This window comes from Centropristis striata, chromosome 6, assembly GCF_030273125.1.
Source record: "Centropristis striata isolate RG_2023a ecotype Rhode Island chromosome 6, C.striata_1.0, whole genome shotgun sequence".
In the NCBI taxonomy this organism is placed as follows: domain Eukaryota; kingdom Metazoa; phylum Chordata; class Actinopteri; order Perciformes; family Serranidae; genus Centropristis; species Centropristis striata.
Genome location: NC_081522.1, coordinates 15,218,707 through 15,237,088, shown reverse-complemented (window position 1 = coordinate 15,237,088; position 18,382 = coordinate 15,218,707). Strand labels below are relative to the sequence as shown.

Here is an 18,382-nt window from a genome sequence, read left to right as displayed (position 1 = left end):
ATTTTATTACAATACGTTAAAAAACGTGCAGTTACAGAGCTCTGGGTCCAAATATACATGTCCCTGATACACACAGACGGGTTCAGTTCGTGAAGTCTGAACCCCGTCTAATTTCCCTGGACCCATTAAATACTAACAATGTTTACTAATCATGAAAGTATATGTCTTCCAGGAAGTTCCGCCTTCTTCATCTGTTGATTCGTCAGTTTTAATCAATACAGGGACACATCATGTCACCGGGCAATAATCATTTCTGCCCTTCACAGTGTTCTGACCTGCTATCAAAACCTGTTAGGACAAACATTCTGCCTTGTTATGACTTACAGATATAATTTGGAGCCCTTCAGTTTTCAATGTCTAAATGTATTCTAAAGTCTAAAAAATATGAAACGCAATATATTCTTTGTGATTAAAGAATCTTAATCAGTTTAAGCAAATTAAATATATGTAATCAAAGTAATCACAGTTTTCTAAATTAACATTAACACACAAACATAATCATTGTATTAAAATCATATTGCCTGATTAATATAAATGCATAGAGAGTGATAGTTCCAAGGCTGACCTTTGATAGTGACCTGCGTCAGGCACAGAGACAGACACCAGGGACTCACACAACAGAGAAGCAGAAATCAAGCAATCGAATCATTTAACAAAATAGAGAATAATCAATTTATTCTAACACAGCCTGTTATCAAAACTACATTTTTAAAAAACTTTTTTAAACACGAAAATACAATATTTCGTAATCGCACCATGTAAACCTCCGGGCGGCAGGTGGCAGCACTGACCGTCTATCTGCAGTAAATGTGAGAAGTCGGGGCTCGATTTTCATTTCCCTTAAATTTCCAAGATGGCAGCCCACATTTGTAAACATGCGATGTGATCTGGAAGCTTGTCGTGTTCTAGTTTAACACTTCTGCAGGATGTATTCATCCAGCCGAGTCGTGTGATATTAAATTGCTTGACATCAACACCCAAGGCGAGATTGTTAATACATTATAAATACGTTTGTGAGTCATTACCGAGTCAGAAAAGCTAACATTAGCGTGCTAACAGCTAACGTTAGTTAGCTCGGCAGCGGAGAGCCATGCCAGCGCAGACCATATTCGTCCGTCCTCTACCAGCTTCAGCTTCAAACCAACGTCTGGAGGAAATATTCTCCGAAATTGGTCCAGTGAAGCAATGCTTCGTGGTCAGAGAAAGAGGTGATGTTGTCACTGTCTTTTATTCAGGGGCTTTTACATAATTTATCGTCTGAAATGCACAGCTCCAGTCATGGAAACAGTTCTTTCCTTTCCATTTATTCAATTTCTTGTTCATTTTAATGCCTGATACAACTAAAAGTACATTTGTTTGGATAAATATAATGATAACAACAAATAGTTCATAAGACTTTAATTTAAGAGCTGATATCTAGCCATTTCCCATGGTTTTCTTGATAATAACCAAAATAATTATCAAGAAAACCAAGGAAATGTCTAGATATCAGCTCTTAATTTAAAGTTTTATGAGCTATTTTTGTTGTTATCAATATATTTATCCAATCAAATGTACATTTAGTTGTACCAGGCATTAAATTAACAAGAAAGCAAGGAGAAAACAAGGGGGGTCTGATCATTTTTTCAATGACTGTATTTGTGAGTGGTTTCAGCATGTTGACCCAGGTTAATATACATTGCTGAGAACATAAAACCTCTGGAAATGTCTTTTCAATGTGTCATATTAAGAGGATATTAACCTGGGATCATAGGACCCTGGAAATATTGACCCTCGATAATGTGTAAAGAGACTGTAGTAGACATTACAACTAAAACTTTAATGTAAAGATTATTATTTTTTATTCTATTTGTGTACCAGGCACAGACAAATGTCGGGGATTTGGCTATGTCACATATTCCATGGAGGAAGATGCCCAGCGAGCCTTGAAAGAAATAAAAGAATATGACGGACAAAGGCTTTCCATATCTGTGGCGAAGAAGAAAATAAAAGACAAAAGGAAAAGAGGTGTGTATTAAGGCATGTCCAGAAATGAACAACTAGGAAAGCTATCTTGACATGACTATAGGAAAACCCTGTTCATGTTTTTTTTATATTAGCCCCTAAAGAGCCAGCTGCAGAACCAAAAGGACCACCTGTGGCACCAAAAGAGCCAGCCACGGCCCTTAAAGAACCAGCTGCAGCACCAAAGGGAAATGAGCAGAAATTCCAAGGCTTAAGGAAAAAAAATCTGAAATCCAGACTCATCATAAGGAACCTTAGTTTTAAGGTACAGTGGCTATAAAATGCAGCAACTGAAGAGCACACTTTGATCTGTTATCTGACCTACAGCTACACCTCTGCAGTTGACGTGTTAAAGTTCTTACCTAACCTGTTACACTTCATGTGTTGTGTTGCAGTGCTCACAAGATGATCTGAAGCAAGTTTTTTCCACATTTGGAACAGTTCTTGAGGCCAATATTCCCCTGAAACCTGGTAAAAATGGTTTTGGTTCCTACTTTAATTCTTAATGTGTGACTCTTGATTCCATTGATTGGTTATTTTCTTACATTTTTCTTGTTTTTGCTCTGTCTATAGATGGGAAGATGCGAGGCTTTGCCTTTGTCCTTTTTAAAAATGTGGCGGAAGCAGGGAGAGCGCTTAATGCGATGAACCTGAAGGAGATAAAAGGTTAGTGAGTGAGACAGTTAGTGAGTCAAATTATAATGACCATACTTTTATTTTGTATCATGTGACTGTGATGTGTAAAATGTTATTGTTTTGCTTGCAGGTCGGCAGGTAGCAATCGACTGGGCTGTGCCTAAGGACAAGTTTATTGCCACACAGCAGTCCTCAAGTGCAGGTAATAAGCTGTATTTTTCATCTGCAACAGTATTTTAGTATCCACTACACATTAAAGATGAAAAGACATGTTGCATTACACTGTTACACTGTTCTGTTTACCTAATAGGAAATAAGAATGCAGAGAAGGAAACTACAAAACAAATAGGAAATAAGAATGCAGAGAAGGCAACTGCAAAACAGCCAGACACAGAGAGTGATACTGAAGATGAGGATGAAGAAGAAAAGCCACAAGCAGCACCTGAGAGGAAAAAGTGTGAATCTCAAATATATATATATGTACTTGTGTTAAATTGCCACTAGGTATTAGAATAAAGTTTAACTTGACCCGTTAATTTCGTTTTTAATTTTTCCAGAGCCACTTCAAAACAAGCTGTGCAGCAGGTGGAAGAATCCCAGTCAGATGATGATAGCGAGGAACAAGACAGCGAAGAGGAGGAGGAGGAGGAAGAAGAAGAAGAAGAAGAGGAGGAGGGGGAGGATGATGATGATGATGATGATGATGAAGAGAAAGAGGATGATGATGTGTCCCAGGAGGGAGATGATGATGATGATGATGACGATCAAAGTAGCCTTGATTCAAACAATGATGAAGATGAGAGTGAGGATGATGATGATGATGATGATGAAGATAAATTGGGTAACAATTCACAATTCACACTGCTTATGTTTTTCATGTAATGTAAATGTATTTATTTACTTATTTATTGTTGTTTGCACTTACAAACATACAATCATAAAGAAAGAACAGTACAAGAAAACAGTAAAAAAATGAGCTGATAAGCGACCCTCCCTCTTAAACCTATAAATAACTTTACTTAGATTACATAGCTAGATGAAGAAAAAAAAATGCCGTAAAAAGGGCCGTAAATACTTTTTGACACTGTCTGCTACTTTTTTTCTCTAGCAAAGAAGAAAGAAAGAAAGAGACTCCTCCCTTCAGACGTGAAAGAAGGCAGAACAGTTTTTATCAGGTTTTCCTTTCTTCTCTCTACTTTGTCTTTAACCTGCTTTTGTTTATCTTACTCAAACTTTTATCATCAGCTGACCATCTTATAACCATCTTTGTCTGTCTTACTCCTGGCGGATTTAGGAACCTGTCCTTTGACACGGAGGAAGAGGGTCTTGAGGAAGTTCTCTTAAAGTATGGAGAGATGAACTACATAAAGGTTGTTCTCCACCCAGACACAGGACATTCAAAAGGTCAGTAAGCAGTGCTTGAATGAAAGCCTCTTGTCGTTGTTGATTAAGAAAACAGGTTGCTTGACTTATTTTGTGTTTGTTGTTTTACCAGGTTGTGCGTTTGCTCAGTTTAAGACTAAAGAGGCTGCAGACAATTGCATGGCTGCAGCACAGGACGAGGCAGAGGTGATACATGCTGGACAATTAAATTAAACCATCCCTGTATTTGCCTTTTTGTGACATTGCATCTGTTGTCCTGTTTTGTACAATGCCTTGATATTTCTGACTCGCTGTAACATTGGGTTATTGATGCAGAACGGTGGTATCCGTGTCGATGGCAGAAAGCTGCTGATTGTGGCTGCGGTAAGCAGAGAGGATGCTTCCAAGCTGAAAGTGGACAAAGTGAAAGTAGAATCAGGGACCAGGAACCTGTACCTGGCCAGAGAGGGAGGTGAGTCAACCCATTTCATGCTCTTCCTTTTCCTTCTTTGCCACCTGTCATTTGCTTTCACCTTACACAAGCCGTGTTTCCATCAAAGTTGAGTCGATTTTTTAGCTTTTTTTTTTTAAATGTCACATTAAAGAAAATGTGATTTAGTGACATCTCCATCAACTGTTTAACCCTTTATAGGGCACTCCTGGAAATTGAAAATGTCAACCCTGAAGTGTTTTTGGAGGATATTACAAGACTTTTTGCAAAATGTTTCATTTTTATATTGCAAATTGAGGTCAATTGAGTCATTATTATAATCATATTTATTATAGTCTCTTTCCCACAGCAACCCTAAATAGACAATAACACATAATTTGCATCCATCACTTTATCTTTTACCTTTAAACTGATTTATTATCTTTTTATCTGAATGTCTTTTTTTAAAGCACCTTAAATATGAGAAGCACATGTAAATTTAGTTGTATACTTTTTTAATACAATGACAATAAAGGAAAGCTTGAATCTTGTATGATTTACTGAGGCTCAAGTTACCAAATATGGTTCTTTGCCTGAAAAAGGGTTAAGAGCGAATAAACAACTGCATAAACGTACTTTCATCAGTAGATGGCAGTGTGATGTTTTGCTGTAGGCTAATCCATCAGTAAACGGCAGAAGAAGAGATTGAACAAGAGAGAAAAGAGGTTGTTAATTGGACAACTGAAAGAAAAGTCAGAACTTATTCACAAAAATAATTTCCATCTCCTGCTTAGCACTTTAACTATTTTTCAAAAAAAGACAAAAAGCCTCAAAAACCTCAAGCAAGCCCAAAAACTGTTATCTGCATTTTCGAAAGGGGTTTTCATCAAGCATTTCTCATGCAAAAGTTCAAAATGCACATCGAAATTCGTTGATGGAAACTCTGCTACAGCTTCACCGTCAATATTTCAAGTATTTCCAGATTGCACTTAAAGTTCCCCTTCACTCAAAAATGTGTTGTTTTCTCTTTTTTTTTGTCCCCGTAAATGTTTGACCTTGACTATGCTGATTTTTATCGGTGAAAGCTTTGTCACTATAGTTGTGTTTTAACATCCACTTATGGGCAAGCTAGGTTAGGTAACTTCGAAAGCCAATCACAAGCTGTGAGAGAAACTTGAAACATCCAGCTCTGTACAGAGAATAAAAACATACAATAATATCTGCTAAGGCATTATAGTGTATTTCACAACCCTAAGTGCCGTGTCAGCCACTGCCCGTTTTGTCCAACAGACTCCTCGTTGGAGTCTAGAGTTCTAATGTATGGCCGACACTCTTTGATGTTTCCTCTTACGGAGAAAATGGACCACTATTTCTGTGCTCCGCAGACGGTATTGAGAATTTATTCCATAACCACTTACTCGAAACTCGGGTCGCAGGGAGGGCTGCAGTCGATCCCACCTGATATTGGGTGACAGGACAGACACATAGACACAGGGACCCAGGGACCTCTTCCTGTGAGATGAAAGTGCTAACCACACCACCGTATAGCCGCCTTCTTTTTACTTTTAATGCGGGAAAACCATGTAAAACAATATGTTTTTTACATACTTTAAAATTGTCTGGAGAGGGACTTCTAATGTTACACATGGAGATGGAACCAAGATTAACAACAACTTTGTCTTGTGAGGTCTTTATTGAAATATAGATTTAGTTGTGATTTTTCTTTACTGAATTGTTTATAAATCAGTCTTTATACCGCATGGCATTGTCTTGTGACTGTCACACACAGTGATCCGTGCTGGAACCAAGGCTGCAGAGGGTGTGCCTGAAGCAGATATGATGAAACGAACCAGAGTGAGTTCATTTTTCATTAAACATCCAAGTCATTTCTACTTGCAGAGTGATTGTAATGCAGTTTGTCTTACGCCTATCATCTCTCAGATAACTCATAAGTTAATGCTTTATTTGGCGTTGTCTATTTCCCTTAGTTTGAAGAAATAAAGAAGGCCAAGCTGCGGGACATAAATGTGTTTGTGTCAAAGACTCGTCTCTGTGTCCATAACCTTCCCAAGTCGGTGGACAATAAAAAGCTTAAATCGCTCTGCCTCCAAGCAGTAAAAGGCAGCAAGGGAGTCCGCATCACCGAGGTAAGAAGCAACATGGCATACAGGTAGACGTTTCATGAAATATAAAAGTATTATTATAGCAGTTATCATTCAAAAACGGTCCTGGGAAGAGTTTCGCAAGTGGTTTTTATCAATGTTGGCTGTCATTGAATTAAAAACAATGTATCTGTGTGCCCAGTAGGGGGTGTTGTTGTCTTTTTTTTATTCATGCTGCGTGTCTATCTCTTTTTAGTGCCGGATAATGTATGACAAAAAGCCAGAGAAGGGTCAGGTGATGGGACAGTCATTAGGTTACGGATTTGTCCAGTTCCACGACCACGAACATGCTCTCAGCACACTTCGTTACCTTAACAACAACCCAGACATCTTTGGCTCACACAAGGTACTGAAGTGCTGAAATCATTATCAGTGTGATTTAAAGCTCTATTGTGGTGATTTGATTTTATGTGGCATGGTGTATTATATTTTCATGTCATCCTGCAGAGACCTATCATTGAGTTCTCTTTGGAGGATTCAAAGAAACTGAAAATAAAAGAAATGCGAAAACAGAAAAACAAGGTGCGTTTGTATCGGTTCGGGTGATAGTTACACCTTAGAATTTTCTTTCAAACTGACAAGATTTTTCCCCCCAAAATTGAAGATGACTATCTCTGGGTATCTTTGCAGGAATTTGTCCAAAATAGGCCTTTTAAAGGAGGAGCGAAACCTCAGTCCCAGGCAGGCGGAGATGTAAAAGGATCATGGAAAGGTGGAAATAAAGCACAGTCCTCATCAGAGCGCACAGGAAAGGAGAAAGGTATGAAAATATGATTTCTGTAGGTCTTTTCATCTTCTTCCCAGTTGAGATTACATACTAAGTTTTTTTTTTTTTTTTTTTTTTATTCTCTCCGTCTACTATTCTGTGTTAATCAGCTCCTCCTCAAAGCCAGAAGCAAGGCAACCGCTTTTTGGGCTTCCAGACCAAGCCTGAGGTCGAGCATGTAGATTTAGAGAACGGGAAAAAACGAAGGAAGGTTCTTCCCTTTCCTTCCCATCGGGGGCCCAAGATCAGGTACAGTTCTTATTACCTTTACCAGTCTCCTGTTTACATTGAGCTGTGTGTCACTCAGTGCCTAAGATAATGTTGTTAGAAAAATGTGTAACGCTTAACATTTTGAGCATGTTTTTAAGAGCAAAAACAAAAAACTTTCATCAAAAAACAAGATACAAAAACATTGAATCTATTTTTAGCAGTGTTTAGAATTTGTGAACTGTTATCCTTTGCAGAATGCGTGACAAGGGAAAGCAACAGGCCCCGCCCCCCAAGAAAGCAAGGCCTGGATCCAGAAGGCAAGACCGTCAAAGACAAAACATGGAAAAACCCACACAGCCCAGAAACCAGGTTCGTACATATTCTGTTGTATTTGCTTATTTGGAATCTTGGATCAGCCTCTGATGAAGAGTAGTTGCTACTGATAACACCTCATTTATTTATTTTTAAACTCCTAAAGCTTTGGCATTTGAGCAACCTCAAGAAGAATTTCATCTGCAATAAAGCTTCAATCTATGAAGTGAAGTAGTAGTTGAAAATATTATCACTTGAAAGTGAGGGAATAGATCAAATAAGTGCTTTGCCGAAGAACAGTGATTTTTTTTCAATGAATCTCTGATTGATCCTATTCAAAGAGCAATCCCCACAAATCATTGAAATGTGTCCCAGTTAAGTAAAAGGCAATAAAGAATGCAAGTTTCTGGTCTTAAATGAAACAACACATGTTGGAATGTAGCATTCTGTGCTTTGAAGTCATGAGGTGAATCGGATAAAAAAATAAGCGTTGACATCACAATCATACATCTTACTTTGGACAGTAACCTTTTGCCAGCAGTACTATTGAAGTCACTTGTTTTTTTTAAACAATGGATAGAAGAAACTTAGCGAGTTTGTTGGCACTAACGGCATTGTGTAATTAATGACTGTTTTTAATTTGTTGTTTCCAAAAGGTTCAAACGGCAAAGAAAAATTTCAAGAGAAGGGACGGGGACCGTTTTGACAGTCTGGTGGAGCAGTACAAGAAGAAACTGATGGGTAACACTGACAAGAACATTAATGTCAGAAGAAACAAGTGGTTTAATAGTTAATTTTAAAAATAAAATAAAATTTGTGTATGTTTGTATCTGTTTTGTGTGTGTGAGAGAGAGAGAGAGAGAGAAAAAGAGTTGGAATCTGACCAGTGGAACAGTGGTCCTCTACATTTGACATATAAAGTTATAAAATAAGTTCAATGGGTCTCATAAATTAGTTTTGTGTCAAATTGTACAGTATGTGATGCCCATGATGTATGAAACTTTACACTTAACTAATTCATCTACTTTTCTGCATTTATATAATCCATATTCATGTTCTTTTTTACTACTAAAACAAACTGAATGTTTTTATGAAAACATTAAAACCTTTGAATTTGTGTTTTCTCGTTAATTTTAAGTCTGTTTAGTTCGATTCACTGATATAAAAGGTTTTGTAACATGCTCTGATTTAAATATCAGTTTTTTTAAACACTTTTTAAAGTTAATCATAAGCCGATAGCTCTGGATAAACACTTCCCACACATGAACCTTGAAGTGTAGCAAGAGATGAACCACCACAAATGACATTTTAGATTAACCTGGTCTACGTGCTGTTTTCACTTCATGACGTTCTGTTCATTTATTGCGCAACACTGACAGACTTTCATAACACAATAAATATATTTAAAAAATATTTATTCACTTTTAATGCAATAGTTAAAAAATAATGTAGAAAAACATACAAATTATCGCCACAGATATAAATAAGAATTTTGAGAGTTGTCCTTTGCCCTTCCTGCCCTTGACATTATACAAACACACTTGTTATTCTTGGAAACTTTCATCCTGTTTTCAGGAATTTCCAATGATGATATCACTACTCATCATGACATTTTCTCTGTCTGCAGCCAGCCCTTACACAGCTGATTCAGCTTCATGACTGAATTAATATATAATCCATATTTTTAACTTCAAGCTCTTTGTTGATACAACAGTGGTGTCATAGCTCAAACCTACCTATGATTTATCTCTTGTGTGCCAAGATCGGTTTGCATAAAAACAATCCTGCAGAAACTACACTTTTTCTGCAATTATCCTGATAAGGAGCCTCTTACTGTGAGGCGAGAGTGCTAACCACTACACCACCGTGTAGCCGGATAAGGAGACAATGTTACAAAATATTTTTACAAAGTATATAAATACATATGTATATAAATAAGTGCATGTTCAAGAATACATTTCCTTCAAAACAAAATTTTGACATGGCAAGTTGGGAAGTCAACATCACTGATGCAGACTTACTGTTTTTTTGGGATGGGATTTTTCAAAACGAAGGCAAGCCACTCACAAATATTAGTCCCAATGTCTGTCTTTTAGCAAGTCTCAAGATGATCCAGATTTTTCAGCAGCAGATTGAGGAACTCCTTCAGTCTCATGAGAGCCTCGATGCTCACGGTGTGAATGAACTCCTTTCGGCTCTGTAGCTCTTGCAGCGGCCCAGACACTGAAGGCTTTGGCCGCTGCTCACTGCAGTGGCTTTGCCTCCACTGATTGATGTAACCCGTCAGTGAAGAGATGTCAAATTTGACCTGGGAGACCCCACTGAGGGTGTCAGAGATCAGGCTGTTATAACCCTCCAAGACCACCACTATTGAGGAAGGTCCATTCAGTTCATCAGCAGATGCACTGAGTGCCAGACCATCAGGGACCTGCAGCAAGAGAGAACAATGCGGTCATAAATATACACTAACTTTTGTAAACATCTCAGATTCGCTGTCACCACAAAGAGAACTGTAATTATTACCTCAAAGTCCTTGTTCAGCCTGGCCACAAGCTGTTCGGCCATCCATTTCACTTTTGATTTCATCTTCACTACTTCCACTGGAAGAGGAGCAGCTGTACCCACACTAAAAATGTGCAGCAGAGAAAACAGGAGGGCCAAAGTGTAGTCCATATTTGTAGTCTTTCTCTTCAGAATAGCACTAGTATTCCTGTAAGAAGAAGGATTATACAAGTTAGTCTTTTAACGTTAATCCATCTTTCCTTTTTTATCATTTTGTTATCTAACTAAGACAGCATATCACCATTTATACATGAACACATACTTCCTCCCAGAAATGCACTCAATATGTTTGATAATGGCAGCAAATATTTGTCATCGGGACACCTGTGAATTCCTGAATGTGTAACAGGTACAAAGATCACAGACTTTGGCTGACACTATTATTCTAAAATACCTATTTCCCAAATCTCCACTACATGCTCTGATAAGAATAGATGGAAGGGGATAAGCTCATAAAAACTTCAGCAATGAGACACAACCTATAAAAACACCTCAGCTGTCGCACTAATGCAAGTAGGCATCTTTTATGAATAAATCCAGCATTCAAACATGCTTTTAAAAAAAAGCTGTTAAACAAACAGATGTGCTGGTAAATAACCATGTGTGACTGAACACAGATCGAAACAAAAGTGAAAGAGTTAAAAATGGTGAACGAGATGGAGAGAAGAGTTGACCTTACCTTGGCTGGATGTCTGTGCATATGCCACTGTTAGGCTCCATCAGGACATCTTATATTGGAGGACTGTTGACTCATCTCTTACTCACCTCTCTCCGACCTCCTGTTCCCCCCTCATCCACCCCCTCACTTACACCTCTTCCCATCTCATACCCTGTCCTCCCCTGGTGGTACTGCAGGAGACGGGAGGCAAGTTTGAATATGTAAGTATGATTTTTGTGACTACCCTGTGACATATTTGAGTCACTGTGCAAAAACGCACACAAGCTATTTCATCATTAAGAAATGCGCAACAAACACCCCCTCATATAAACTTTATTAAACTGTATTTTATTGATATCTCACAGTTTACAGATAATTATTACAACATTTTTAATGTTGCTAACTGCAAGGAAAACATTTGCAGCTGGACTGATCAATATGCCATATATGTAATATCCTGAACTAACACCCACTCATCCTCACTGCTCTCTAAACATTGCCCAATTCTGCCAGTTACATCAGTATTTACTTACGATGTGCCATCACACAGTGTGTCCAAGCATCCATGTACAGTAGCGGTAAATAAAAAAACGAAACTATAAAAACTCACTCTCTCTTCTAATGACTGATCTTGTGTTTATTGTTGGAATATATAAATTTGGTGCATGTCATACCTGGAGATTTCTTGCCAAATCAGGTCTTTTTATTTGTTACTGAATATACACTGTACAAGCATTTCATTCATGCCTTCTTCTTATCATTGTATTTTCACTAACCCAGATTTTTAAAAATCATTATACAGGAAAAAAACAACATTTTTTGTTCAATCTCTTACTTCATGTAAACACAGAATTCAATATGATTATATCACTGGGTATTTACAAAACAAATTAGAATTTTGAAAAATGTGCATGCAGTCTAACGCTTCATTGTACATACAGGATAGACATACATTTATATTTGTTTGTGCATTTGCATATTTAACCCAATTTATGATGTTTTCCAGTTCAGTTTGACACATTAGAAGTGTGATGTTTTAAGCAGAAATAGCAAAATAGTAAAATATACAAATGTAAACAGTACTTTGCACTGAAAGTGATATATTTTCACAAAATCATTATGATCGATAGTTAAATAAATTTTGATAATGTGACCTCATGTGGGTGGCAATACCCTACCAATGATTGGTTTATCCTTTTACCGAGACACACATAGTAGTAGTTGCACATATGCAGTATGTATGCACTCTACCAAGGTTTCTTACAATAAAAAACTGTTAATCCACTTAATTTCAGTGGTCATTTATCCAACACAAGGCCAGTCTTGGTGTTCACGAAAGAATGATCTGACTTTAATGTTTGTCTTTTATTTGGGCTACAGCAAATAGCATATCAAAATGTTATTCAAATGTACTGAATGAAGTTCTGTTGAATTGAGAAAGTCTTCCAGAGAACATCAATAGCATTGTTGTCTAATCGATATTGATGCCAGATGTTTCTAATGTAGGTTCCCTGACTTTTCCAGATGTCTCAGCCACATGTAAAGCACACGTTTCGCTCCTATTTGATTCCTTTCTGCTAAATTTGCTCATATGCAATGCTCGTCTTGTTACGAAATCTATGTATTTTTCAAACAGAGTGGATATTTTTGGAAGCAGATGTCTTTTGTTGCTCTGTGGAGAAGATGGGAGTGGCTGTGCTGAGCAAGTTTCTGTTTCTCTGAAACAGAAAAGAGGTCAGCGAGGCCAAAGAAAGAAAGAGGCCTGCATCCACTGGGTACAAAGCCATAATGGTAATCTCAGTTTTCTCTCAAGGTAACTTACAGTAAATCCTGCAAACTGTTAAATACCTCATGTAGTGCATAATCACACACACAGAGGTCTCATAAAACTATTAACACATGGTCATTACTACACTTTGAGCTGAATAAACAGAACTGTGATAGGATCTGAAAATTTTTGGGAAAAAGACACACAAAAGGACATATTTCTGGGAAGGAAAGTAAATGGGTGACAGTATCCCTTGTGTTTTCAACAGGAATAATGTATTATTCATGAAAGAAAAACACAAAGGAATGAGGAGAATGATATAATTGGATGGACAGTTTCCAATTTCTTTGAAAAAAGTTTCTTTGTAGCTGTCCTCTGGTAGTTTAAGGAGCACTGATGCCAGCAACAGAACAGGTTTTGTCACACGTAAAAAACATTTCCCTGACATCTGGAATGAATAAAAGCTGCCTGTCACTAAAACTATTTTTAACCAGGATTTTGCACGCTGATATGTGTCAGTTTACAGGAAACATTTAACATAATGTAGATGTCATTCTTGACTCGATTATGACTACCATTTTGTGATGTTATTCATTTTACCCCACAGTGGAATACACATTAATCACATATTGGTGACCTTTAAGACGGATCTGTGTTGTTACTGATTTGACCTCAAAGGTTAATCAAAAATGTTAATGCCCTTTTTAATCCGTTGATTCAGAAAAAAACTGCTCATAAAAAGGTGAGTCAAAGGTACTTACTCTTTCCCAGACAGAGTTGTTCCTTCATGAATCGGTTTACTTAGCCCACATTTCTCAGCTTGCTTTAATTACTTCCAAACAGCAAAGATACACATTTGTACTTTGGTGGCTACATTACAAACCACAACTGCAACAAACAGCTTTGTGGGTCCAGAAAATTTTATGTGGATGTCCCTTGTCCCTGAGATCATGGAGGATCAATCAGACTGCGTCCCTGCAGGACAGAAAGCCACCTCCTGGAGTTTGACAGAAGGACACTGGAAGGCTTCATTAATAATTCATGAGGACTTTGTGTCACATGACTTATGGGAGCTTATGAGTCACACCCTCAGAAGAAGTGTGTGCCCCTCTTTTATCAAACTATACATACTTGGACACGCAGTGATACTGCATGTACAGTGTCCATAAACCCCTTTAAGGCTAAGAGCAGTAATTACTTTAATGACGTAGAGTAATATAAGGGACAAAAGGTTAACAAAGTGTAAGGGACCGGCTCCTTTATTAGCACTGGCTTAGCCATGGTAAAGGGCCTTACACAGTATCAGATTACTTGTCCAGATGCAGCATGGAAACCAGGAATTCCACTCAGCAAAACCTGCTTGGATGAGTCACAGGAATGACGGGAATTCAGATTTAGTGCTCCTGCATGTGCTGCCATTCAGGACGATGTGTTGTTTTCATCCCCAGACATTTGAGTGACGTTAACACCATAAAACTGAACTGAAAAGACCTGAATCAGCTTTTCATTGGGGGGGGTTCACAACGAGTCAGAACTCTGTAAAAGTCTAGACACAGCAAGCAATATCTTTAAAAAAACATTTAACTCATTTAACATTTAACATTTAAAGCAACACTGCCTGTTTTTATTCTTTAAAGACAACAGCAAGTGACCTGTTTCAAAGGATAAATCAAGTAAAAGTGTTAAAACACCTGAGTGAATTCACAAAGAATATAACTTGTGACATGTTATGCAATGTCCATGATGTTCAAGGTTCATCTGGCTGATGGACCTTCCCACCATTTCTCTGGATGTTGAATAATATATTTGGAACTTGCTTACAGTAATCCCTGTTCCAGCCAGTCAGGTCCCTGCTGTGTTAAAGTTTGAGCCAAGTCTTGGAAATAGAGTTACAGTAAATTTGTCCAGATTTTTATTCTACAGAAGGAGTTGATTAATCATTCTGTACCATCTGTGGAGATGTAAAAAAACAATTCAAACACTAAGTCCTTGACAGGAAGAGGCAAACCAGCTGACACTTGTTTATTTTCACTTGGACGCAATATCTACAACTTTTGCAAGACTGAAAGGGTAAAATACACCACAAGTCAATTATGTTCTAGTGTAACATATGCTCATTCATGAGGTATGATTTATTTTGCCAACTTCAGCAAGACTATTGATATCTCCTACAACAGTGGCACGCCACAACTTTTCCAATAGGTGGGGCTACGGTCTTATATGTTGCTCTGTATATATTTGTAATTCAAACATTTCTATTTTTAAGTGTTTCTTGTGTGACGGAAACCACTGAGAGTGAATCTTGTGCTGTTGGTGTGTCTGCTCTCATCCCCAACCCTCTGAAGCTCTGTGTCCCGCCATGGCTGTGACTCCACGGCTGTATGCTGAATGCGCATATAAAATTACAATTCACGAATTCATAAAAATTACCTAAGTGATATTCTCTCCTTTTTCAGAATACATTAAACTTTCATTTTGGTCGTGCTGTAGTAGCTCTGTGCAGGTACTCCTTCAAGCACTGATTGCGAATTTTCCAGAAAATGTCAGAGAGGTTATTTGTCATTGGCCTATTGACAAGACAAAAGTTTATTTATTCAGCTATTAATAATTATATATATAATATATATAATAGCAGACAAATTAACATTGTAGACAAATTAACATTACAGATATTAATAAAATGACCGGGCTGCGTCTGCGTCACATGATGACTTGTAGCAGGTGAAAGGTCATCTTGTGACCTCCATTATGCTTACGTGCAGCAGTGACCATATGGCTGTGACGCAGGACGCTGCAGACACACAGTGGGAAGATGGTGAGTTTTTTGTGATTGATTACTACGTTTTGTCTACAGCAGACCTGGGCATTGGGCGGCCCGCGGGCCACATCCGGCCCGTTGGCTGTTCTGGTCCGGCCCACATGGTTACCCAGAAATTAGAAATCAATACAACCGCAGTGCTTTTATTTTGAAGGCGATTTACGTATCTGAGTTACCCGAGTTACCTCGGTACCTTGTCAAAAACACGTATTGCTTTTTGCATAAAGTTAATAAATTACTGGTTTACTGCATAACATACATGCTCTATATTGTTTTTGTGGTTTGAATGTATGCTTAGTAGCATTAATTTATTTATTTTAAATTGTAGCTCCATGAAAATAAAAATAAGACATTCCTTGGTCACCTTATCCACCGTAAGAGCAATAACAACCATTAGCATTAGCAATTGAGCAAACAAGCACTTTTACTATAGTTAAGACAACTAATATAGCCACTAATATATATGACAGAAGAAAATAAACTTTACCAAACCTTGTGTCCTGTCAGCCAGCCACTATAGAAGCATTTTTGATACTTTATATCAACTTTATATGAATGACTCGTTACTACCTTCCACTCACTTGACGGCACCTTTTCAAAATAAAAACATCACAACATTGTAAAACACCTATAAAATATACAAACACAAAAACACCAATAGGAACCTTGCTAAAGGTCATTTACTCCACATTATAAACAGTCTTATCATAACATGTATTCTTATCAGTAGCAGCCCAAAACCAGATAATTTACTGTATTTTATAAAGCGATTAAATTAATATTGAGCAGAATTTAGTTCAGAGTTTTGGTCCGGCCCCAAATTAATTGCCCACCCCTGGTCTACAGTCTCAGCTTTAGGCACCGTCACCTTTAAATCGTGCATTATGCAACATAATATTGGTCCTGACTGCTGATTCTTCTGATAAATATTTAGGACTCACAGTGTGACGCTCACCTGAATTTAACCCCTCGCTGTTAGGTGGTTGATGTTATGGAAGTCACATTAAGATCTGCCTGAACACTTAAGCTGTTGTGGTACTGATGAGTAGTTGATTTGTGATGTGCAGCAGCTTTGACTTTGGTCATTTTAAAAATCTTTCAGTATTCAGTGCTGAACTGTAGTCTGAGCTTTGTAGGAAGATGAATAAGAAACATATGTAAGTCATGTGTTTTGTTGTTTTTCACACTTCACCAAACTTTATTTTCACATAATTTTTAATGTATTTATTTGATTAAAGAGAATGCTGTCTACTGTTTCTAAAATCAGGTTTTTCAGTTTGGAAAATATTATTCGAATCAGGAAGTGTATTATCACTTTTTTTTTTACCAGTCTTGGCATGTTTCCATTAGGTACATTTCCCTCTAGTGGGCCGCTATGGTTGTGGCTTGGGAGAGAGGATCCACCCCAAGATCCGCCCAACTTCACTGGTTAGCGGCTCAGGACTGAGCCGCTCCAGACCAGTCGACGCTGATTGGATACGGTTGAGGCGGGAAATGATGTGAGTAGAACTCGACACAACCACAACATCAATGGCTTGTATCCTTGTCTGGTGCACGGTCTCCAAGACCAGCCATACAAACAAAACAAACAGTAACACAGAAACTGTCTCCTCTCCTTCCATGGTGATGTCTCGACTATTTGGACTTGCTGCGTTGGTCTGTTGTCAGCGGTATATAAATGATATATATGAATATATATAAATAGTCGCTTGATAATCACGTAAAGGCGTGTTTCCACCGAGTACTTTTTGGAAAGCAGCTGAGTGTTTTGGCTACGCCCACTAGTTAGTTCCTCTCGGCCTCTGTTCCAATACAGGTACTTTTGTAACGGCGAACCAACGGAGTTCGATGTGATGTAAATAGTTCTGCGACACTTTGCCTCTGTGTATACTGGACCAAGACCTCTAGTTATATAAAACATACTAATATTTGGGGTTATCCCATACTTGGCAAACAGCATTTTTCATCTGGCAGTACTTTAAAATCTAGTGTTTAGTTATTATGCAACATGCTCAATCCATGCAGCCAGCTCGTTTAATGGCTTTCCTGTAAATATATATATCAGTTTTTTTATTATCTGTTGTTTACTTATACCTGGAACATGTGTAATAAAACATAGACTTGGACTTGCAGTACTTGTGGCAGAGAGCTGGTATCTGTCTCTCGTCTGGTTTCTATCATATTGTTGTTGATGTATTTGTATTTCTATAGACAATTTATCATTTTTATAAAGAGAAAAAAGGCTGCAAGTGGCATGGCCTGATATAAATATGTATATATGTATATTTTACCAGATATTTTGTTCATGATTCCGGGTAAGAACGGAATCAAACCCTATGTAATAGATATGGGCTCTTCTGCATGTAGTCAGAGCACACCACACTATATTATAGACTTATTTTATGTCACACTTGTGTTTTATAGTGTGTCATGAAATGAAATAAAACATGTCGGAAGTATGATGTGATTTTAATGAGAGAGATGTTCATTTCAGAGGAAATATTATTAGAGTATGAAGTAGTTGTTAGCTAAAATCATCAGACCTGGTCCAGAAGTGTAGAAGTAAAGTGCAATAAGGACTTTGCTATACTGTAAGGAGAAAAAAAAAGAAACATTTACAATAAAGTGCTGGCAGCATGGATGTCAGCCTGTTATTGTAAATTGTTTCCTGACAGCTTACTGTAATGTATTTTT

At 37.7% G+C, this 18,382-nt stretch overlaps 2 protein-coding genes across 3 annotated transcripts; one reads left to right on the top strand and one right to left on the bottom strand.

The window, feature by feature from the left end:
- Positions 1 to 838: 838 nt before the first annotated feature.
- Positions 839 to 9,221, top strand: rbm28 (RNA binding motif protein 28). Of its 2 annotated transcripts, none has more exons than XM_059336170.1 (20): positions 839 to 1,208; positions 1,861 to 2,007; positions 2,100 to 2,269; positions 2,400 to 2,475; positions 2,578 to 2,670; positions 2,771 to 2,842; positions 2,990 to 3,095; positions 3,198 to 3,481; positions 3,749 to 3,815; positions 3,935 to 4,044; positions 4,136 to 4,209; positions 4,339 to 4,474; positions 6,222 to 6,286; positions 6,421 to 6,579; positions 6,791 to 6,940; positions 7,042 to 7,116; positions 7,225 to 7,354; positions 7,471 to 7,609; positions 7,825 to 7,939; positions 8,539 to 9,221. In XM_059336170.1, the coding sequence occupies exons 1-20, from the start codon at positions 1,091 to 1,093 to the stop codon at positions 8,674 to 8,676; spliced, it is 2,424 nt and encodes an 807-aa protein (XP_059192153.1). In that variant the 5' UTR covers positions 839 to 1,090; the 3' UTR covers positions 8,677 to 9,221. The 2 variants fall into 2 exon arrangements, with proteins under 2 accessions (XP_059192153.1, XP_059192152.1); XM_059336169.1 differs by having other exon boundaries at positions 2,951 to 3,095.
- A 187-nt stretch (positions 9,222 to 9,408) lies between these two features.
- LOC131973687 (leptin-like) lies at positions 9,409 to 10,555 on the bottom strand. Its single transcript, XM_059335743.1, has 2 exons — positions 10,406 to 10,555; positions 9,409 to 10,310 (listed from the first exon to the last, which is right to left on the bottom strand). Exons 1-2 carry the CDS (start codon positions 10,553 to 10,555, stop codon positions 9,975 to 9,977), a joined length of 486 nt encoding a protein of 161 aa, XP_059191726.1. The 3' UTR covers positions 9,409 to 9,974.
- Between the last annotated feature and the right edge of the window lie 7,827 nt (positions 10,556 to 18,382).